The following is a 22,867-nucleotide window of genomic DNA, read 5'->3' on the forward strand; positions in this document are numbered from 1 at the left end:
CTTTAAAATATTTGATATCAGCCGGGCAGTGGTGGCGCATGCCTTTAATCCCAGCACTTGGGAGGCAGAGCCAGGCGGATCTCTGTGAGTTCGAGGCCAGCCTGGGCTACCAAGTGAGTTCCAGGAAAGGCGCAAAGCTACACAGAGAAACCCTGTCTCAAAAAACCAAAAAAAAAAAAAAAATGATATCTTATTTGACTTACCATGTCTGTGTAGAACAGTAGAAATCTGAGGGAATTTCAAAACAGCCACCTAGTGTCCGAGGTGTGAGAGAGAGAGCAAGAAAGTGTAGCCACAAGTTCTGGCTAAAAGCTTAAATCAGCCACGTGTTCCCTCTTGTGCCGAGTCAAGGCTTGGCTCCAGCTTCCTTAAGCTCCAACCACATGCATTGGCTTTACAGGCAGGGGCCCTGTTCGGCAGGGCAGGCCTGAGTTGTTTTTAGCACCGGCTTTAAGCAAGTAGCTCCAGCTTCAGCTAACCGCTTGGGGCTACGGTCAGTCCAGCCTGAGACCAAGCTGACCTGGGCCTGAGTTAGGGAGCTGGCCTCCCAGGTGGGAAACCAGACATGCTGCCAAGCCAAGTCAAGTGGTTTTTAATGGATTCTTGTCACGTTGGGTGCCAAATGTAGAAGAAACCGTCTTATTAAATAAGAAACACAGAACCAATGCAAAGAAGAAAGCCAAGAGATCTGAGCTAAGAGCCTTACCCGTCTGCTGCAGCTAGCCTCTTCAGCAAAAGAGAGACCTACTTCCTGTGTGTTTGTCTTTATATAGACTTTCTGTTCTGCCTTCTCATTGGTTGTAAACCCAACCACATGACCGCCTCATCACTGCCTATCTGTACAGACCTCCAGGTCTTCTATGGTTGGTATTGAGATTAAAGGCATGTGTCTCCAATGCTGGCTGTATCCTTGAACACACAGAGATCTACCTAGCTCTGCCTACCAAGTGCTGGGATTAAAGGTGTGCACCACCACTGCCCAGCTTTTGCTATGGCTCTAATAGCTCTGACCCCCGGGTAACTGTATTTATTAACATACAAATAAAACCACATTTCAGTACAAATAAGATATCACCATAGAAGACTTAGTCACACTTCTTCCAGCAAGGCCACACCTGCTAATAGTGCTGTTGCCACTCCCTGTAGAGGGAAGTTTTCCTGTGTCCCGAAGCTGCTTGGTCCCAAGTAAACACCCAGAGGCTTATATTAATTACAAACTGTTTTGGTCTATTGCTCAGACTTATAGCTAACTAGCTCTTATGCTTAAATTAACCCATAATTTTTGTCTGTGTTTAGCCACGTGGTTTGGTTCCTTTACTCAGTCCAGCATTCTCATCTCACTTCCTCTGTGTCTGGCTGGCGACTCCGTCTCTGCCTTTCCTTCTCCCAGGATTATCCTAGTCTGGTCACCCTACCTATACTTCCTGCCTGACTATTGGCCAATCAGCATTTTATTAAGCCAATAGGAGTGACAAATCTTTACAGTGTACAAAAGCATTATCCCACAGCAACTCCCTGTGAGCTTATGGGGGCCATTTTCTTTCAAACCACCACAAAGTAGTACAGAGAGGTCTCGTATTCTTCACCTAGTTTCCCCAGCAGTAATGTCTTGCATAATATAATCCAGTATCAAAACCAGGGAACTAATATAAGTATACGTCCACAGACCTTATTCTTATCATTCCTTAGTTCTCTGTGTACTGTGTGTACTCAGTGTGTGTGTGTGTGTGTGTGTGTGTGTGTGTGTGTGTGTGTATGAATAAGGTCTACTAGGACTCCTTTAGATGCATGCTAGGCAGATGCTCTGCCGGGCCACACCTCCAGCTCTCCAGTCTAGGACTTTGTTCTGGCTGTCTTCTCTAAGTTCAGTGCTCTTCATTTTCTCTATTGGATGGAAAGAAAGGATGATGTGTCATGTGATACTTGCAATTCCAGTTTTTCACTGAGGATCTTAATGTAAAAACAAATTGAAGTAATAGTTGTTCTCAGGGAGTAGAGCTCCCTAGGAGAGTGTTGGACTATGATTGCCGTCTTTTTCTTCTCTGCTTTTAGGACCACAGAGTCATTTACTTTAACAAGGTCCTTTCGCCACCTGATCTTGTAGCTGGTTGAAGGATTTCCTGATTGTACTGCTTCATCGTGACTTCCAGAACAAAGCCATGGGGCCCATGCCCTAGTGTCTCTTCAGTCTCAGTATCGCTGAGCTGAAAGTTGACTGTTCTTACCTGGGGCTGCAAAACTTTTCCCTTTTTCAAGATGCTTCCATAACCCTGGAAGTTGTTTATGCACTTTGAGCCCTAGTGTCTTCATGAATAGGGTTGGGTTTAAGGTCCCTCATGGGGGCTGCAAGGATAACACCCATGTTAGCTCAATAAATATTAGATCCTGATATACCGTTACCTCCTCTTCCCTCCAGAATTTTCGCTTGTGACATCAGTAGATTCTCAGAATACGGTTTTCTTGGAATCAGGCTTCCAGCAGCTGTTGGCAGGGTGTGTGGAGTGAGGAGCAGCAGCTACTGCTTTGCCACTGAGGGAAGCTGTTTGTTTTTACTTTAGCGACCCATAGGGGACGACTTCTTGTCCTCCCTGTGAAAGGCAAACGGTCCATTTGTACCATTTGCCAACTTAGGAACCATGAAGAGATGTAAGTTTTCTCCTAGCTGGAAGGTCCTGAAGATGGCGGAGGTGAGGCCGGTCACGGGCTCTGGGAGGGAATTCCTGAGCAGAAGATTTAAAGGAGCAGGCATAGAGGAAGAAGGAAGCAGGTGTGGCGGAGGCCTCAGATGAGTGGTGGCACCCTGTACCTCTCAGATTCACAGCTTGGCACAAAGAAGGGAAGCCCCAGAGAGGCTCAGGACTGAGCTATGGTTCCCGCTCTCTGGCCTTCTACCCCTGGGTGAGCTTGGAAGCCATGTTCTTACCTATTCTTTCTGGAACAGAGAGAAGAAATGAGGCAGGGCAGCGAAGGAGGGTAAGAGGGTTAGCTATGGACTCTGGAGGCAGGCTGCTCAGGTTTAGATGCCCACCACCTACCAGTCATGGGACCTTAGGCACATAACTGGGTCTGTTGTACTGTTTTTCTCTTCTGTAAAGAGCAATAATGTTAGCATCTACATGAATTTACTGCTGAAGAATAATGGCCAGATGATAGTAAATTATACCCAGTAAGCATTAATATTGCTAATGAAGCACTTTAAAATTATTTCTTTTATTTTTGAGGTTATGTTATAATTCTGTCATTTCTCTCCCTGTAATTCCATCATCTCCTGGCTTCTGTGAACACCAGGCACACACATGGTACACAGACACACATTCAGACAAAACACCCATGCACATAAGATAGATAGATAGATAGATAGATAGATAGATAGATAGATAGATAGATAATTTTGAAGTATGTGTGTATAACCTGTGTGTGGTGTCATAGACCTTTAATCTCTACATTTGGGAGATAGAAGCAGGTGGATCTCTGTAAGTTTGAGGTCAGCCTGATCTACATAGCGAGTTCCAGGACAATTGGGGCTACACAGTGAGACCATTCTTTAAAAAAAATGTGTATCAGTGTGGATGCATATGTGTATACGTATGTGTAGAGGTCAGAGGTCAATTTAAGGTGTTGTTGCTGAAGCACCATCTGTGTGTGTGTGTGTGTGTGTGTGTGTGTGTGTGTGTGTGTGTGACATGGTCCCTCACTGGCCTGGAGTGTGCCAAGCTGGCTGGCCACAGACACCCAGGATATGCCTATCTACATCTCCTCTGAGCTGGTATCACCAGCATGTGCCATCACACCCAGCTTCTTGATGTGGGCTCTGGAGACTGATCCTCACGCTTGTGCAGTAGGTGCTTCACCAACTGAACTCCCTCCCTTTGTAGTTTGTTACCATGGACTCAAAGGCTCAAGAAAATGCCTCTTAAATTTTTCTTCTAAGTTTTAGAATCTAAAACATCCTCCATTCCTTATTTTCCTCAGGAGATTGACTTTGGGAAGACCTGGATGAGTGCTTGGCTTTTAGATTGTTCTGCATTTTGGATGCCCCCCATCCTACACATTTGCTTGGCTAGTAGATGTCTGTCCTGACTCCCGAATTCAGTTAGGGATGGATGTAGTTGTAGTTGAAGTTTTCCTGTGTCCCACCTGGCCTGTGGTCAGGACAAATCTCTCTCACCTGCCAGTCCTGTAGCCACTTGGACCCAAGTAAACACACAGAGGCTTATATTAATTAAACTATATGGCCTAATGGCTCAGGTTTCTTGCTAGCTAGATCTTACATCTTAAATTAACCCATTTCTCTAAATCTATACCTTGCCACGTGGCTTGTGGCTTACTGGTATCTTTACATCTTGCTTCTCATGGCAGCAGCTGGCAGCATCTCCTCACTCAGCCTTCCACTTCCCAGAATTCTCCTCTCTGCTTGTCCTGCCTATACTATACTTCCTGCCTGGCTACTGGCCAATCAGTGTTTTATTTATCAATCAATCAATCAGAGAAACACATTCACAGTATATAGAAAGACATCCCCAGCAGATGGATGGCCTGTTTGTCCTCAGTCCAATTTCACATCCCCTGGGAAATGACAGATGGCTCATCTTAGATTAGATATTAGCTTTCTATTGTTTTTTTTCTTCTTCAAGGTTTATTATGAATACAGTGCTTTGCCTGCAGGCCAGAAGAGGGCACCAGGTCTCATTATGGATGGTTGTGAGCTGCCATGTGGTTGCTGGGAACTGAACTCAGGACTTCTGCAAGAGCAGCCAGTGCTCTTAACCTCTGAGCCACCTCTCCAACCCCAGCTTTCTATTGTTGATGTAACACACCACCACAATTTAATTTTTAAATTACATTTATTTACGTATGTGTATATTTATTTATTTGTGTGTATATGCTCCTGTGTGTGCATGCAACGTTGCCCATGTGGAGTTCAGAGGACATTTTGTGTAAGTCGGTTCTCTTCCTTCATCCTGTAGGTCTGAGTGTCAAATTCAAGTCTTTGAGTTTGTCATCAATTGCCCTTACCCACTGATCCAAGCATCATGCTGGCCCCAAATCACTACAATTTAATGACTTAAGATAATGCAGCTGTATTTAGCCTTCAATATAGTAGAGGTCAACTTGGGCTAAAATCATGGCATCAGAAGTTGGAAATATGGTTCAGTAGTAGAGTCTTTACCTAGCAGATGCAAGGCCCAAAATTTAATCAGCAAACAGGCAAATAGTGCACTAATAACTGAACAAAAGAGAATCAGTGTCAGCAGGCCTGCTTGCTTTTGCAAGGTTCCAGAGAATCCAATCCAGAGGTCTTGGATACCTCTGCATCTAGGGCCACACAATTTTCTTCACTTATGACATTTTCCTCAGTATTGGACCCTATTGACCATTTTCCCTTCAGATTCCTCTGATTCCACAGTTTTGTATAGCTTACCCGTGCCCCAGCACACACACACACACACACACACACACACACACACACACACACACACACACACATAGTTACTTGTATTCTTTATTTTCTCCACAAAAATAAAAACAAGTAGTGCACTGTATTTAACAATTGGCTCCTGGTGAGAAGGATGCCCTGAGTGTCTACCCCTACCCTGGGTCAGTTAGTTTAAAGCTACCAACAAAATTTCAACTGGTTTTCAAACTTCCTGAGAGAGTGGGTAGAGCTCATGTCTAGCATGCTCAAGGCCCTAGGCTTAATCCCCAGCACCCCAGCACCCCCCAACCTCCAAAGCTAAACTTCTGACTGTATAACCACTGTTCCAACACATCACTACCTTTCATCCCATTCAATTCTGCCCTCTTTGGAGCTGCCCAGCCCGAGGGCAGATGACTTTCATTGACCTGGTTCACTGTTTCCACAGGGCCTGTACCAGCTCACCATGGACATAATCGTAATGATTCGAGTATGTAAGATGTTCCGCCAAGGCCTCAGGGGATTCCGGGAGTATCAGATCACCGAGCCTGTTCAAAGGAAGCAACCTATCTTCTCCTTTTGGGATGTAAGTAGCCCAGCTAAACCGGGCTGCTGGGATTTGATGTGCACAGCACAAAGCCATCTGTAGGAGAAGACGGGAAAACAGATGTGTAAAATCCAACCACTGCCTCTCTTCATCCCAGCCTGCCACTGGAGAGACGACATCATTGAGCAAGTGGGCCGCCCAAGTCTGAACCCTGAATTAGATGCCTTTCGTGGCCTTGTGGTAGGCGATGCTGGCTAGGGCAGCCTGCTGATGCAGGACAGTAGCAGGACCCACTGCCCTGAGTTTAGGGCAGAACAGAGAGTAGGGAGAAAGGGACGCCCCTGTCCAGATTTTCCTTCCAAGTCTGTGGCTCCTCCCCCTTGTGGAAGTAGAAGCCAGTAGTGTTCAGCTCACACACATCCCTCAGGTGACATGAAACTCCAGGGGTGAGGGAGGCATGGTGTGCTTTCCAACTGTTATCAGGGGCTGGAGAGATGGCTCAGCGGTTAAGAGCACTGACTGCTCTTCCGGAGGAATTGCCAGCACCCACATAGCAGCTCACATCTGTCTGTAATTCCTGTTGCAGGGGATCTTCCACCCTCACACAGACATACACGCAAGCAAAACACCAATTCACATTAAAAAAAAAAAAGTTCTGACAGTAATCACAAGAGCCTGATGGAATTAGGGGGCCACAACAGAAGCAGGATTGTCCTGAGTGTTTTGAGGTGTGTACCAAGGGAAGGGGACATTTTTGGGGATCCTGTTTGCCATGCTGACGCCATTTTCATGATAAAGAAGGTCTCAGCTTAAAATATCTTATAACAGTAAATCATGAGCTCTTTTTGTCTAAGAAGCAGTGGTTGGTCGGCCACTCTCTTATGTGTGTATTGCTGTGAGAAGATACAATGACCAAAGCAACTTACAGAAGAGTTTGTTTGGGGCTTTCAGTTTCAGAGGGTTAGAGTTCATCGCCATCCTGGCAGGGAGCATGGCAGCAGGCAGGCAGGCATGGTGCTGGAGCAGTAGCTGAGAGCTCATATCTGATCCACAAGTAGGACATGGAATCAGAGCACTGGAAATCACAGGGGTCCTTTGGAAATCGCAGGGGTCCTTTTGAAACTTCAAATTCCACCCCCGATGACACACCTCCTCCAACAAGGCCACACCTCCTAATCCTTCCCAAACAGTTCCACCAGCCGAGGACCAAGTATTCCAACCTTTGGGTCTATGGGAGACGTTCTCATTACAGCCACCACAGTCACCATTCTGACAGTTTGTCCCATTCTCCCAAAGGTGTCTTCATTGGGACTTAGTGTCCCATTCCCCAAAAGGTGTCTTCATTGGTTCTTAGTGTGTCATTCCCCCAAAGGTGTCTTCATTGGGACTTACTGTGTCATTCTCCCAAAGGTGTCTTCATTGGGACTTAGTGTCCCATTCCCCCAAAGGTGTCTTCATTGGGACTTAGTGTGTCTCTACCCCACTCCAGGTACAGTATTTCTCCAGTTCAGTATGTTCAGAAAATGTTCAGCCATGCCCATTTTCCTCTTGGGCCATGAGTAATTAGACCCAAACATCTGCCTTCTGCATCTAATGTCTTATTCCAAGAAATTTTCCCGAATGATTTCTGAAGGATGGAGGGTGAGAGAGGGACAGTGGGGGGATAGGAGTGGACTTCTGCCTTTTTTTAAGACAATAATCTAATTATTAAGTCAAGCTATAGTAGGAGCTGGAGCCTACAGGCTGGCTGGAGAAGCAGGGCACCTCCTCCTAAAGACATTCCAGTGGATTTATCCTCTGGCGGTGCTGGTCAAACTCAATAGGTCTTCAGCGCTGTCACCAGCCATGAGATAAGGGAGAGCTAGGATCAAACTGTAACCTGTGGAACTCAACTTCATTTTCAAGAAGGACATTCTGCTTCTCAGGGTGGCAACAGGAAAGAGTAGGGCTGACGTGTGGGCGACAGGGAACAGAAGACTCCGAGTGAGGGATGAAGTCAGGAGAGTGTGACATCAGACCTCACCACAGTGCCCAATCAGAGTGACCTCCAGGAGAGAAGAGACCTTCAATGGCAGTAGAGGAGCCACATGGCCATTGACTGAAGAGCTGGGCTGGAATACAGGGCCAGGTGGGGAGAGCCAGGGGCCAGTTTTCCATGGAGTATGGAATCTGTATTTCTGAGCTCCCTCTCTTCCTTTGTGGGCTTCCCTGAGGAGCACCACTTGAGTTGAGGAATGAGTTTATTTAGGCTTCTAGAAGCATACATAGGAGCACAGGTCACCTCTAAACAGCCACATTGCTGAAAAGCTTCACCCCAGCACGGATGACAATTCACCCCAGCACGGATGACAACTCCCCCAAAGCTGGACAGGTGGAGCCCCCCCCACCTTGAGTTACCCTCCACAATCTCTAGCACCCTGGAGAGCATGTGCAGCTGGAACAGAATGCTTTCAGCTGGTGTGAAGTACAGGCAGGGAGCTGAAATCTCAGGTGAGGGTCTAATGCCGTCCCCCCACCACCATGAGGGACACCACAGGCCATCCAAAGGTCTCTGGGGAGTAGTCCCAGCTGCTCTCATGGAGGTGAAAATGGCTGACATGCTTGGAGGACAACATTTCACAGCAGGCAAGAGATCCAAGTAGGCTCCAGGGAATCATTTGAGGTGTTCTCTGGAGAATGGGTTCCTTGGTTTGGCCACTTTTCTTCTTCTGTGTTGCCTCTTCCTATGTGTTCTCTTCCCTTTTGCAACCTTTCTTCATCTGGCAGGAGACTAGGTTGGCTAGTTCACCCGTGAGAGCTCTTGTCCTCTTCCTGGTCATGTTCTGGCTTGACCTCTTCCTTCCTTCCTTCCTTCCTTCCTTCCTTCCTTCCTCCCTCCCTCCCTCCCTCCCTCCCTCCCTCCCTCCCTTCCTTCCTCCCTTCCCTCCCCTTCCCTTCCCTCCTCCCCTCCCCTTCCCTCCTTCCCTCCCTCCCTCCCTCCCTCTTTCTTCCTTTCTTCCTTCCTTCCTTCCTTCCTTCCTTCCTTCCTTCCTTCCTTCCTTCCTTCCTTTCTTCCCTCCCTCCCTCCCTCCCTCCTTTCTTTCTTTCTTTTTCTTTCTTTCTTCTCTCTTTCTTTTTCGATACAGGGTTTCTTTGTGTAGCCTTGGCCCTGGATCTCCCTCTGTAGACCAGGCTGACCTCGAACTCACAGAGATCTGCCGCCTCTGCCTCCCAAGCCACTGCCTGGCTGGCCACTTACTTTCTGTGTGGCCAGTTCTTAGGCAAATTCTTCCAGTCTGGGACTTGATAAAAGCAGTTTTGTCCTATTGTCTAAATGGAGTGTTAGAAGGAGGAAGTACCGTGTTTGAGTTCCTAGAGAAACTTAACAAAGCTTGACTTCACTGGCCCCTCCTTATCTCCCTCCCACCACTCTGTGCTATCCAGTCTGTTCCAGTCTGTTCCCTCTTCCTTTTCTCCCTGATTCTTGTTTTTCCCAATTGCCATTTCCTCCTTTCTACCCTGTCCTTCCCTCCACCCTCACAATACCTTGTTGATGCTGCCATAGGGCTGAGTACAGGGTTTGGGGACAGAGATAACAAAAGGTTTCCCATGGCTGCAGTGGCCCAGGTAGACAGAGGGTTTCCAAAGCAGAACTCCAAGGGCAGTTTTACTAATTCTCTGTCCTCTGCCTCCTTTCTTTCAGAAAAGGAAGCAGTGTCGGATCACATTTGATACCATGGACTTTGCTGCAGAGGAGGTGTGTGGGCTGCTGACTTTTCCCTGTGTGGGGGTCGGGGGGGGGTCTGGAGGTGTGTGGGGTGCTTACTTTTCCCTGTGTTGGGGTCGGGGTGGGTCTGGAGGTGTGTGGGGTGCGGACTTTTCCCTGTGTGGGGGTCGGGGTGGGTCTGCTCTTCTGTCTGTTTCAGGGTGGAAGAAGCCCTACACAAAACTGGTTTTAGTTCAGGTCCGCCCACACTCGTGGCACTTTGAAGTAGCCATTCCATTTCTGGTCATAGCGATCCTGTCTCCTGGCCCTAGCCCACCAACTGTTACCACTGTTTAGATGAGGAGGGCCAATCCGGGGGAGTTTCTGGGTTCGGACTCATGGGAAATCAGCAGAAAGCAAAACTGAGGACGTGATAGGCCCGGACAGAGGAGAATAAAACCAGGTGGTGGGAAGAATGGCCTGTTGGTGAATTCTGGTTTGCCCTGAGCTCTCTGAGGGATTCTGACATAAATGTCCCCCTCCTGTGTTAGAAGTCCTTCAAGTGGCAGTCCCACTGTGACAAGAGAAGGTCTTAATATCTGTGTGGGTCTTTGGGCTGTGTGATGTGGTCTCTGGGCTCAAGAATCATTATTACCCTCTTTTTTTTTTTTTTTTTTTTTAGACAGAATTTCTCTGTTTAGCCCTGGCTGTCCTGGAACTCACTTTATAGACCAGGCTGGCCTCGAACTCACAGAGATTTGCCTATCTCTGCCTCCCAAGTGCTGGGATTGAAGGCATGCATCACCATGCCTGATATCTTCCTCTCTTCTAACCTTCAAATCCTGGATATTAAATAAAAATTGGATATCCAATTTTAAATGTGAAGGAGCCTGTCTGATTGTAGGAACCAGTCACATTCTCAGTGGCTCAGACCTGACTTGACCTAGGTCTGTAGTAGCCATTTGGGCTAGTCTCTGAGGAAAGAGGGGGAGCAGAACTTTCTAACTGGTGCTGGAGCTACCTGTGCCCATCCCATGCTCCACCCCCACCCCTTTGGAGGTGTGGGTCCTGGTACTTGGCCCTCCTGGACAGTCCAATTTCTCATGCCCCCTCCTTGGTGAAACATAGTAAGGAAGTCTTCTAAATTCTGTGTTCCTTCAGTTTTTCAGATGAGTCGATGCCTGATGCTAGCCATGGAAGGGTTACCAAAATTTTGCCCCGATTCATTCAGGGCAAACCAGGGACCCTCTCTAAACACAACAGAACTCTAGAACTGAGGGACATTCTGTGCACAGGAGTCAAGAAAAGGAAGAGGGCTTCCGAAGGAATATCCTCAGTGGCTGCCATAGCCTATAGCTAGTGAGTCAGGTCTTATTGGTCCCAAACAGAAGAATGTGTTAGCCGAGCCAAGGACAACTCTCCCCGAGTTACGTGTTCGTGCTGGGGACCACGAGGTCCTGGAGCAGGGATAACCACATACCCTGCCTTGGAAGGTGGCAGAGCTATTGATTTTCTGAGTTTCTTCACCAAATGGGAACAATTCTTGGGCTGGATGAAGATGCAGTGAGCTGGGTATGTAGACGCTCACTCTGATGCTCGGCACACCGCCCTCAGTCCATGTTAACCACTACTGTGTGTGGAACAGAAACCATACAAGCAAGAATATGGAGAGTTGCTAGCTAGAATCCTCTGGCTGTGTCTCCCCAGGGTCACCTCCCTCCCAGGGCCATTCATATCACACAGAAGCAGCCGTCCTGGAGGACAGATCAGGAGATCCAAGCCCTCTGCAATGTTCTCCAGGTTCTAGATTGCTACCGCAACTATGCAGAGGCCCTGCAGCTGCTCCTGGCCAAGGTCATGCGCTTTGAAAGGTCAGTTGAGAGACGCACAGCCCCTGGCTCCCGGACTAGGGTGGGACTAGGCAGGAGGACCCCGGATGGAAAAGACATGGCAGGTCACCTGAGTGCTTGTTGGTGAGGGCAGCAGCCTAGCTTAGTCACTTTCTGAGAGTCCTCCAGTCACAGTCATGGAATCTGAAACGATCTAACAGGGGTTCTGAACTGAGCTAGTCCAACTTACACACCTGTCAGATGCAGAAATGAGGGTCAGAGAGGGAGAACACTCACCCTAGTCACTGTGTCTTAGTCCATTTTCTGTGACTAGTAATGTACTAGTTATACACAAAATAGACTTTTGGCTTACAGTCTGGGTCAAGGGCAAGGACCCACGTCTGGTGATGACCTTCTTCCTGGCAGAGCCCCAAGCATCATATGGTGAAAGTCAGGGAGCCTATATAATATCCTTCGGTTTTTCTTCTTAAGAAGCTACCAGCAGCCAGGTGGTGGTGGTGCCTTTAATCCCAGCACTTGGGAGGCAGAGGCAGGCGGATCTCTGTGAGTTTGAGGCCATCGGCCCAGTTTTATCTAATCCTAATGACTTCCTAAGGGCCTGGGATTAAGTTTCCACTCTCAATACCTTACAATGGACCACAAACTCCAGCTAGAGTTTCCAAGGGACAAATTATATTCAAATCAAGCACACACACACACACACACACACACACACACACACACACACACACACGGTAGATAAATGAATAAATGTAATGAAAACATAAGGTGAAGAATGACCAAAGCAGGTGGTGGTGACACACACTTTGATCCCAGCACTCCAGAGGCAGAGGCAGGTAGATCTCTGTGAGTTCGAGGTCAGCCTGGTCTACAGAGTGAGTTCTAGGATAGCCACGGCTGTTACACAGAGAAACCCTGTCTCGAAAAACCAAACCAAACAGACAAACAAACAAAACAAAATGAATAACCAAGGGAGACACCCTCTGGCCTCCATACGCATATCCATGTGTAGCTATTCCCACACCCACATGTGCACAAGCAAACAAGTATCTACACACACGCAAGAAAACATACTACATTTCACGTAATGTTCAAGTTGCAGATTTTCCAAAGAAATATATTTATCACATCTTTAATTACAAGTGTTGACCTCCCGCTGGGTCCTGTTTTTCAGTGCCTGAATGAAGATCTACTCATATTGCATAGCCTAGATGTAGGGGGGGGGGGGTAAAGTTTTTTTTTTTCCTTTTTTTTTTTTTTTTTCTTGTTTTGGTTTTTCAAGACAGGGTTTCTTTGTGTAGCCCTGGCTGTCCTAGAACCCAGACTGTCCTCAAACTGATAGCGATCCATCTGCCTCTGCATCCCAAGTGCTGGGATTAAAGGCTTGTGCCACCACCGCTCTGCTAATTTTACTATTTTTAAAGGTGTGTTTTATTTTCAGTTGTGTGTGTGCTCGGGCTCTCATGGAGGTCAGAGACTTCAGATCCCCTAGAACTAGAGGTTCCTTGGGCATGGTGGCTTGGTGGCCAGTCTCATAAGAAGGACGGTACTAGAATAGGTAAGGGCTGGTGTGATGGCTCCGTGAGTCAAGTGTTTGCCTCCAAGCCTGACCACCCAAGGTCCATCCCTTGGACCCACGCGGTGAAGGGAGAGGCAACCCCTGTGAGTCGCGCTCTGGCCTTCACACAAGCACACACTAATGCAACAATCACAAAATCACTTCAAAGAGGAGGTAGACTTGACAAAAGACATGTCGACCAGGGCATTCCAGGCAGAGAGAACCGTTTGCTTTGTTCAAGTCCAGGGGAGAAGAGCAGTTCACTCTTTTCTGTAAAGAGTCCATCTTAAAAGAACAAGAAGGAGAGTGAGGAGACAAGGGAGGAAGAAAAGAAAGGCAAGCTGGCTGAGTGGTATCATGAGGGAAGAAAGAAAATGATAGAGCAAGCGGATAACACCACAGCTGCCCAGTGTGACTCCAAGCAAGCCACATAACCTTCTGATCCTGGAATTTTCATTAGTGAAGTGGTGATAATGGTGATTGTATTAAGAATAGAGAGATTTGGGGGGAGATTAAGCAAAGTGAGGATCATTTATAACCTCCTGCTAAGCGCTAGTCATTCCTGGGACCAGGAATTAGCGCTTTAGACAGAAGTCTTCAGCTATAAAGAAAACCCAGCCTTGAGGCTCATCTGAAAAGTCAGTCTCAGTTAGATTTAGCAGGTCAGTACAAGCTGGCCTGTGTCTGCCCTGTTAATCTTCTCTTGTGGGGAGTGAACGTGGGGCCTTGCACTCTTCCTTTGAAGAACACCCCCAGCCCTTTTTCATATTTTTTGTTTTGAGACAGGGTCTTACTAAGTTGTCTTGGCTGGCTTTAAACTTACTCTGTAGCCCGGACAAGCCCTGACCGAACTGGAGATCTTCTTGCCTCAGCCTCTTGGTAGTTGGCAGGACAGGCCGGTGTCCCCAGGCCCAGCCTCCCTCCCTGTAATGCTAAGATGTCATAGCTCCTAATGCCCTTCAGTCTGACTCAAGAGGGAAAGAGCATCTCTTGGGTCAGGCTTGGGATTTTTCCTTCTTTCTTTCCTCCTTTATTTCATTCCAGTGGATTGGCTTTGCCTAGAATCATCAGTGGGTCTGGGTTTAAGAACTGCTAACAAGGGCTGGGTGGCGGCGGCGCACACCTTTGATCCCAGCACTCAGGAGGCAGAGGCAGGCAGATTTCTGTGAGTTCAAGGCCAGCCTGGCCTACAGAGCAAGTTCCAGGACAGGATCCAAAGCTACACAGAGCTTTTGACTCAAAAAAAAAAAAAAAAAAAAAAAAAAGAGAGAGAGAGAGAGAGAGAGAGAGAGAGCCCTGCTAACAAATCCTATTTGCACTAGGCTTGGGTGTCTGTGCCCTAAGTTGGGTAGAGAGCAGCTAGAGAGGTGATGCCTCTTTCTCTCTCTCCTTACATTGGGAAGGGCACGCACAGCACCTGTGTGGAGGTCGGGGACAACTTGAGGGAAGGAGTTCTCTCTTTCCACCACATGGGTCCTTCCTTGATAACAAGCTGGAGTTATCAGGTTTGGCATCTAGCACTTCCACCTGCCCACAGTTCCGCCAACCCCTTTATCTGTCTCTTCCTAGGCACGTCACCCATAGTTCACAGATAAGAGAAACTGAGGTTCAAAGAGGAGATGACCTGCTCAGAGTCACACAGCCAAGTGCAGAACCAGGGATTCGGGTCCTGGTGTGACTCTAAAGCCAGTGCTCACCACTGTTCAGTCTCTCCCACGTCTGCTGTGCTGGGCACCCCTAGTCTTTCATCACGTGCTCCCGGGAGCACTCACAGATGCTAAGCTTAACCAACAGTGAGGCAAACCGAAGCAGCTGCTGCTTCCAGGATACCTCAGCGTAACTGAGGCAGGAGACTGGCTAGGTTTGAGTGACAGGCAGGGGCTGGGCCATTCTGAAGTCTCTTCTACCCCAAGGTTGTGTGTGCCTTCATGTCCCAGAGCACACGGCACTGAGTCTGGGGCACTTCTTAGTTAGGAGTCAAACCTTTCCCAGGTTTGGTCGCCGGCGTGTGATCGTGAAGAAGGGGCAGAGAGGCAACAGTTTTTACTTCATCTACCTGGGCACGGTTGCCGTGACCGAGGATGAAGACGGGAGCAGCGCCTTCCTCGACCCTCACCCAACACTGCTGCGCAAGGGTGGCTGCTTCGGGGTGAGTCCGGGGAAGGGCCTCACCTCCTGGGCTGGGGTTGGGGTGTGACGGGACTCCTGCTCCAACCCTCATCCTCCGTGCAAGCCCACGTGCGCCCCAGGGCCCCTACCTGTCAAACGCTGATGAGCTGGACCACGCAATGTCCAAAGCTGACCTCTTCACCTCATACTTGAGGAGTCTAGGCCCTGTTTTGCCCCATTGACACAGGGAAGCCATAGACTCCACAGAGAGGCCTTTCCAGCTCTTTCCTCGTCCTCGGGCCTGTAGCAGACCTCTTTTCCACAAACAACAGATAAAGGGAACGTGCAGTGGTAGGGTGGGGGTGAGTGGGAGTATGGAGGGGGCCGCGGTGGGGAGATGGGTACAGGACTGGGTGTGGCCTCACTTGCCCTTGTCCCTGTTCACCCACCAGGAAATGGGTCTTCTGAGCACTGCAGTCAGGAGAGCCACAGTGGTCTGCATGGAGGAAACAGAGTTCCTGGTTGTCGACCGGGAGGATTTCGTTGCAAATAAGCTGGACGATGAAGTTCAGAAGGAAACTCGCTATCGGTACAATTTTTTTAGGTAACTCCACCTCATTCGAGATCTTTCCTCTTCCTTGTGTTTGGCTGTGCCCTTGGTTGGAAACATGCTGGCGGTTGCTGTTGGCCTGAGGTTCTCTCAGACACCCACTTCCACCCAACTTCTCCATCCAGCCAAGTCCAAGTATGCCTTCGGATCTCAGCTGAGCTCTCTTCCTGTGGAAGAATAGAACACAAGAGTAGCTAACACACGCTGAGCACTTGCCGGGCCAGGCAGGGTGCTAGTGCTTTGTACTTGTTTCCCATCTAGTCTCCTCATGTCCAGTCCTGTGAGGTTGCTCCTTTTATTTTCCTCAGTGTGTAGATGAGAGTATCGGGACTCAGGCTGATGACATGTCTAATTTAAATTAGCAGGGTCTCAACATCCAGTTTCACTAAGGTACCCCCTCAGTTGTCACCCCAGATAGACAGGGTGCCCCATCTACCATTCTGTTGCATCCCGTGTCCCTTACAAACGCTACCCACCCTGTGATTCTCCACTGTGTGGTCATTCCGTCATAGTGTGCGTGCCATGGCCGACAGCAGTGTGCCAGCAGGGACCAGATTTGGCCGCCATTGTAATCTTCCTGCTGTCAGAGTGCTAAGCATACATGATGTTCATCAAATGAATGTTAACTGATGAAGCTGTGCTGGATGGAGGGGTCCAGCCGCTGCTGTGGCTGGGTCTGGAGATAGCATCGCTGAGCGGGTGGAGCCTGGAAAGGCGGGGGAGTCTGGGAAGAGCGCAAACTGCGGGGAAATGGGTCAGACACCCGACCTCAGCTCTTAGGCTTATTAAAAGGAAAATTCCATGGATAATTAAATTTAGTGGCGCTTATTTGAACAGAGGGAAGCAAAGCAAAATAAAAAAATATAGTTCTCAGAACCAAAGCAAATTCTGAGCATTCCAACTAGGAACATGATCTGATGCAATATGAGCTATGAAAGAGAACTGGATTACTAAGGCCTAGTTAGCAGTGTGTTATAGTTTAGTTGTCTGTGGTTTAGCAGCTCCCTGTTCAGGAGCTTTACAAGCCACAGCTTATATCAGTTTGTTCTGGGCCCAGGACATGGGCCCAACTCAAATTCACACCCTCGGGTTCTAAGGTAACTCGAGGTAGAGCTTCAAATCTTGAGGGTTTTTTTATTTTGGTTTTTTTGTTTTTTGGTTTTTCGAGACAGGGTTTCTCTGTGTAGCTTTGCACCTTCCCTGGATCTCACTCTGTAGACCAGGCTGGCCTCAAACTCACAAAGATCTGCCTGCCTCTGCCTCCTGAGTACTGGGATTAAAGGCATGCACCACCACCGCCCGGCTCCAAATCTTGGGTTTTAGTCTCTTGCTTCACAAAATGAGGATGATGAGAAGGGATGAAGTGACGGGGGGAGGGCCCAGTGCATGGCACACAGTAGGTGCTATGCTCTTCTGGGCATGCTCCTCCTCCTCCTTTCTAGATACCCTTCTGAGGTCAGGGTGTGGACCCTGTTCCCATGTGATGCTCAGAAGTGAACTCAGTGTGTCTGATGCATGAGCCAACTTGAGTTAACTAGCTCAGTCACCCTGAGTCCATGTTAGAACTGAGAGAAACACATCATTGTTAGCAGCCCCGTGAAGCCACCAAACAGAGAGAGGCAGCTTGTGAGTCATGGTGTGTGAGGTCAGGGAAGAGGTGGCTGCTTTGTAGTGAGCCTTTAAACAATTCCAAGACTCCAGACATCTCGCCTCTCCCCAGGCTCTGAGCTAAATGTTCAAAGCTTACTGGCCAGAGGCAGCTAGAGATTTGTGAAAGCTCCAGGACCAAAAGTCAGGGCAGGACCCTTTGGCTGGGAACCAAGCAGCCAGTGTGCGGAAGCAAGCAACCACCTGAGCTCATCTTCTTTTCTATGGGAAGAGCTTGTGAGCCAGAGTCGTAGGGTGTAGCAGAACTGGAGTCAGAAAGAAGATTCCCCGATGGCGGAGCAGCAACAGGAAGAGGACCACTCAGCTGAAGAGGAAGGCTTGAGGAAACGCAGGATGCTGACCACAGACTGGGGGGAGGTGACTGCAGGTGGTGGGGTGAACTCTCCCACCCCAGGCATTTTCTCAAGAGTCAAAGAACAAGGCCCCTTTCTGGAACCTTCTAATACTGGGTGATAAATTCTAATAGGCTTCCCTCTTCCCCCAGGAAGTTGGATCTGTTCCAGTCTTGGTCTGATGAGAAACTCAAGCAGATAGTAGCTTTGGGGAGGCTGGAGAAGTTCTCACATGGACAGCTGGTGGCAAAAGACTTTGTGGAGTCGTCATTTGTCACATTTATCTGCAAGGTGAGAGTCTGAGCAGGGAGCGACGCTGGGAAGAGCAGGTCCAGCTTAAAGCCAGGCAGACATGATCTGAGCCAGTTCTACAACAGATGCAGCCCATGTACTTTTCTGACCTTCCACACACCAACTTAAGGTCTACAAAGCAGGGCATGCTTGCCTCAGAGGGCTGATGGGAGCTTTGGGGTACACAGTGCAACACTATTGTTGGGGGTATGGATGGGAATGCATATCAAATGTTGGAAACTATGTGCAGGACCTAACTCTCTATGGACTACATCTTTCTTTACATACATTTCTATATTCAGATTTATAAGTTAGGCCCAGTAAGAGATTAAGTTATCATAAAATAGAACTGTTATATACCGAAATACTATGTCCTCACCCTTTTTGTGATGATGTAAGAGGAAATATAAAGAAACAATTTATAGCCTTTCTTTGGAATATTTGTATCACAAAATCACAATTTTTGTGTTTTGGGCCACTGTTAAGTAAAATAAAGTTACTTGACCATAGCACTATGGTTCTACAACAGCTGAGCTGACAACAGAGAGCTATAAAATACCTCACAAGTAGGTAGCACATACAGCATGGATACGTTGGTCGTGGTTCGTGTCCCAGGCAGACAGTAGGCTGACTACTCAGAAGGGTGCACAACTTCAAGCCTACAGTTTGTGCATTTCTGAAACCTTCCACTTGATATTCTTAGTCTGGTAGACTATGGGTGACCATAGCTAAATTCTTGTTTGTTTCACACGTTGTGTCTTTTTGGTCTCACAGTAACCTCCCAAAGATGAGTAGGGCCCTCATTCTCATTTAACAGAAAAGTAAACTGAGGCACAAGACTATGAAATAAATGTCTGTTCAAGGTCACAGAGTTGGGGTGTGGGTGTGGGGTGGGGGCAAGTTTCACTTTGGGTCTGACTCCAAAGCCCTTCCAGAACTGGGATTGGAGTTGACGTGCTGGTTCCTTGTACTGTAAGTCACCAAAGAGATTTGGTGTGTTTTTGTCAAGGTTGTGTTGGTCCAGGATGTGAATGGAGACAGTGTTGGAGAAGACGTTTTCTCTGTCTCCTCCACTGGGTCTGGCGCAGAGTCAAAGTTGTCAACGCCAAGTGCCAAGTGATAGGTATACGTGAGTGATCTCCAAGGACTAGGAAGGGGAAGCTGCAAGGCTGGAGGCTTTAAAGAAGCCTCCTGAAGGAGGTGAGAGGAAGATGAACCTCAAGTATGGAACCCATAGATCAAAGGAATGCACAAGATTGACATGCCCCGGAGCTGGCCTGTATGGGCTGGCCCGAGCTGAGGGTTGCATTTTCAGGTACTTTATGAGTTGGTAACACAATACTTATTTTTTGCTTAATTGTTTTGTTAACAATAACTGCATCTGTAGACGTCTTACAGTACTTGCATAGGAGACTGAGGGCAACAGCTGCAGCTCTCTGGGACTCATGCAGCTCCTGCAAGCTGCTCCAGAACTCTCAAGTCAAAAGCAGAGCTGAAAACTGATCTGGTTCATTTTGTGGAATCGCAGCACAAAGCCTCTTCCTGGCCAAGCCTTGATCCACCGCTGAAGATACTAACCGAGAGCGTCAGTGTGCCGCAGTCCCACAGCATGAAACAAATGCATTTGTCCTCACCCAGGAGGAAACCGAAGTGCATAGTGTCACTGCAGAACGGGGGACCAAGGACAGGGCTTATCTGTGGGAGGTTCCGCCCTGTGACCTATCTTGCACGGACTTTGGAACAGTAATGACACTGGTGATTATACAGTAAAAGGTCACCTCGGTGGGCAACAGAAAATTAAGACGGGGCTGGCCATGGCGGCGCACACCTTTAATCTTAAGAGGAGCTTGCTGCTAAGCCTGATGAGCTGAGTTCAGTCCTTGGAATTCACACAGCGGAAGGAGAGAACCAGCTCCTGAACGTTGTTCTTTGACCTCCACAGCCGTGCTGTGGCGTGTGGCCCTCTATTATCTGAGTCACTGAGGAATTCACGACCCTTGCCAAGCCAGTGTGAGAGCTGCAAGAAGTCTCAGTTTACCGCACGTCCTTCATGTGAGGCTGAGAGGGGTCAGAGACAGATGGCGGATGAGCCTTGATTATACTCAGTAGGGAGATGCTGCCTCTGGCTTCCCTTGTCAAATCCTGTCTGGTCTGGTGAGGATGGATCAGTGCGGAGTTCCGACGGCACCACCAAAATGGCTGAGAATTGGTGGGCTATGTGCAATTTCAACAGTGTGCATAGTTGATTCTGCAAATTGGTCTTGGCACACCCTGCTTTTACTGTGCTGAGGACTGAACCTGGGGCCCTTCGCAAGAGTAGGCAAGGGATTTATCACTGAGATACATCCCCACCCCTTTTTAAAGGATAGTTTTTATTAGTTGTACATTTTCATATATCCACCATTGTTTTATTTTGGCGACAGGGTCTCCCTCTGTAGCCCAAGGTGGCCTTGAACTCTTCATCCTCCTGTCTCTAACTCTCCAGTGCTGGCCTGAAGGTAGCATTTATGTACATGAACATGTAAATGTCAATGTGTATTTTCCCTGTTGTTAAGCTTAGCAGTGCCACTAGGGGGAGTGTTGTTCTTCAGGGGCCAGGCCCACAGGGAAGAATTTAGTCTGACCAACTTGGAGCAAAAAGGGATTTATCACAGGCTGTTAAGTAGGTAGTGAATAAGTGGAGGGATGGGGGAGCGTGGGAACCTGCAGAAACAGATCCTGAACTGCAAATACCTGACCCTCAGGCCAAAGAGGAAGCCACTCCCCAGCCAGTGCAGGAGTAATCAAGTGGATAACCGGCACCTCCCAGAACCAGCCTCATTAAGTGCATGGATCAATGGGACCCAAAGAGCCCCAGGACCTTTGCTCCAAGGAGCTGAAATTGAAGTGGCTAGTTCCAGTCTCTACACATTCAAAAGGGACTCTGCCTTATGCTCTGGAGCACTGAGATTAGAGGACTGGGCATGAACACCACCATTGCCAGCTGGGATGCCTTTTGTTGTTTTCATCTGTAAAATGGGACCATTGACTTCGTAAAGCCTTGTGATAAGAACTAGTTTAATAATTAGAATCTTTTTTTAAAAAATGTAGACTAGAGAGAGGCTTAAGTAGTTAAGAGCATGTACTGCTTTTGCAAAGGACCTGTGAGGGCTTCCAGTGCCCACGTAAGGTGGCTCACAGCCACCTGTAACTCCAGCTCCAGAGGATCTGATACACTCTTCTAGCCTCAGTTGGCAGCTGCATTCACACACACACACACACACACACACACACACACACACACACACACACACACAAACACCTACCTCCACATAATGTGCCTGTGTGTGCATTAAAAATAGTAAGATAAATTTTTTAAAAAATAACTTTTTAAGCACATGCTTCCTTGGTTTATGTTCATCCACCAATCCATGGCTTCTAAAGGTGGTGTCGCCTGGTCAGCACCCACATTCGGGAGCTCATGAGAAACACAAATTCTGCCAGCCACAGTGGCAGCTTGATGTAATCCCACCACTGGGACGGAGACCAGGAGTTCAGGGTCATCTTTAACTACCTGGGGAGTTTGAGGTCAGCATGAGCTATAAGACATTGCTTCAAAAAAAAAAAAAAAAAAAAGTCCAGAAAAGAACAAAGCAGTGTCATCCAGGTGCGGTGGTGTGTGCCTGGATTCTTGCAACCCAAGCACTTGGGATACTGAGGCAGGAGAATTGCTTCAAAACTGAGGCCAGCCGGGGCTATAGAGTTTCAGGACAGCCTCCTTGTGTAGGACAGTCTATGGGTCTTATCAACTATTTGGTGACCTGTATCCAATTATAACTGTACTAGCCTAGAACCTCCCTGTCCCACCTATGCCTCCCCCCCGCCCCCGCCCCCAGCCAGAAATGAGGTCTGGGTTTTGTCTCTACAGCTTTGTCTTTTCTAGAATGCCATAGGTCGGGATCCTGGAGTGCATTGCCTTTCAGATTTGACTTTTACTTAGAAGTTTATATTTAAGAAATTTTTGTCTCTTGAATTGATTTCTTTTTAGTGTTGAATAATATTTTATTGTCAAGATGCACCATAATTATTTATATGTATATAATGTATATATATGAAAATTATATATATTGTATATATGTACAATTATATATAATAATAAATAATAATGTATATATATATGAAAATTCTCAAGTCTCCCACCCCAGCTATTAAATCCAAAAGTCCAAGAAGGAAGGCTGGTAATTGACAAAGCGAGAATTCTGAAGCATGCTAGAGTACTTTTTTAAAAGGGAAAACTCCTGTCTCTCCCTAAAGATTGGTTCACCACAAAACCTGCACGGAAGTGTGTGCCACAGGTGACCCTCCAGGGGACGTAATACAAAGGCCACAGTGTGGCTGCAGGCAGCCCAGCCCCCCCTACCCCCCCCCCCCCAGCCAGCAGTGGAGTTCACTTTGTTCCTTACGGTGTTTTACTGAAGTCTGGCCTTTCATGTGAAGGTTTATGTAACAATTCTCATCTGTGGCTCTGAGAATTTAGAACAGGCAACCGCACACCAGACCCTGTGTGTCTTCTAGCTGGAACTGAGGCGCCCCTGCTTTTCTGAAGGGACCGCTCTGTTTGCTCAGTGTTCTTCACTATGTAGCTGGCTCTTTGCCTATTCGGACTTCCTCAGCAGCCCGACTCCTGTGCTTCCTGGATGAAGCCAGCCGCCAGTGGCTGATTTCTTCTAAGGGAGGTTGGGGAATAGGATTCCCACTGGTATCTCAAACACAATTAATGCCCATAATCAATCCATTCTGGGCCACTTGGGACACATGGTTG

The 22,867-nt window shown here is 47.9% G+C and overlaps 1 protein-coding gene and 1 long non-coding RNA gene across 3 annotated transcripts in view; one reads left to right on the forward strand and one right to left on the reverse strand.

Moving 5' to 3' along the window:
• The window catches only part of LOC143273052 (uncharacterized), a 47,239-nt gene extending 44,876 nt beyond the window's left edge, over positions 1-2,363 (reverse strand). The window contains exon 1 of the long non-coding RNA XR_013050899.1: positions 2,226-2,363. This is a non-coding gene — a long non-coding RNA (uncharacterized LOC143273052). The remainder of the gene's footprint in view (positions 1-2,225) is intronic.
• The window catches only part of Cnbd2 (cyclic nucleotide binding domain containing 2), a 111,289-nt gene that overhangs the window by 53,247 nt on the left and 35,175 nt on the right, over positions 1-22,867 (forward strand). Inside the window, exons 1-7 of one of the 2 annotated variants that reach the window (XM_016002651.2) lie at positions 2,439-2,687; positions 5,865-6,002; positions 9,646-9,699; positions 11,356-11,519; positions 15,049-15,205; positions 15,618-15,769; positions 17,928-18,066. In XM_016002651.2, coding sequence (XP_015858137.1) covers positions 2,637-2,687; positions 5,865-6,002; positions 9,646-9,699; positions 11,356-11,519; positions 15,049-15,205; positions 15,618-15,769; positions 17,928-18,066 — 855 coding nt within the window. In that variant the 5' untranslated portion in view covers positions 2,439-2,636. Of the gene's footprint in view, positions 1-2,438; positions 2,688-5,864; positions 6,003-9,645; positions 9,700-11,355; positions 11,520-15,048; positions 15,206-15,617; positions 15,770-17,927; positions 18,067-22,867 lie in introns of those variants that run through there. The other variant, XM_042276619.2, reaches the window with a different exon arrangement.

Source organism: Peromyscus maniculatus, chromosome 4, assembly GCF_049852395.1.
Source record: "Peromyscus maniculatus bairdii isolate BWxNUB_F1_BW_parent chromosome 4, HU_Pman_BW_mat_3.1, whole genome shotgun sequence".
Classification (NCBI taxonomy): Eukaryota; Metazoa; Chordata; class Mammalia; order Rodentia; family Cricetidae; genus Peromyscus; species Peromyscus maniculatus.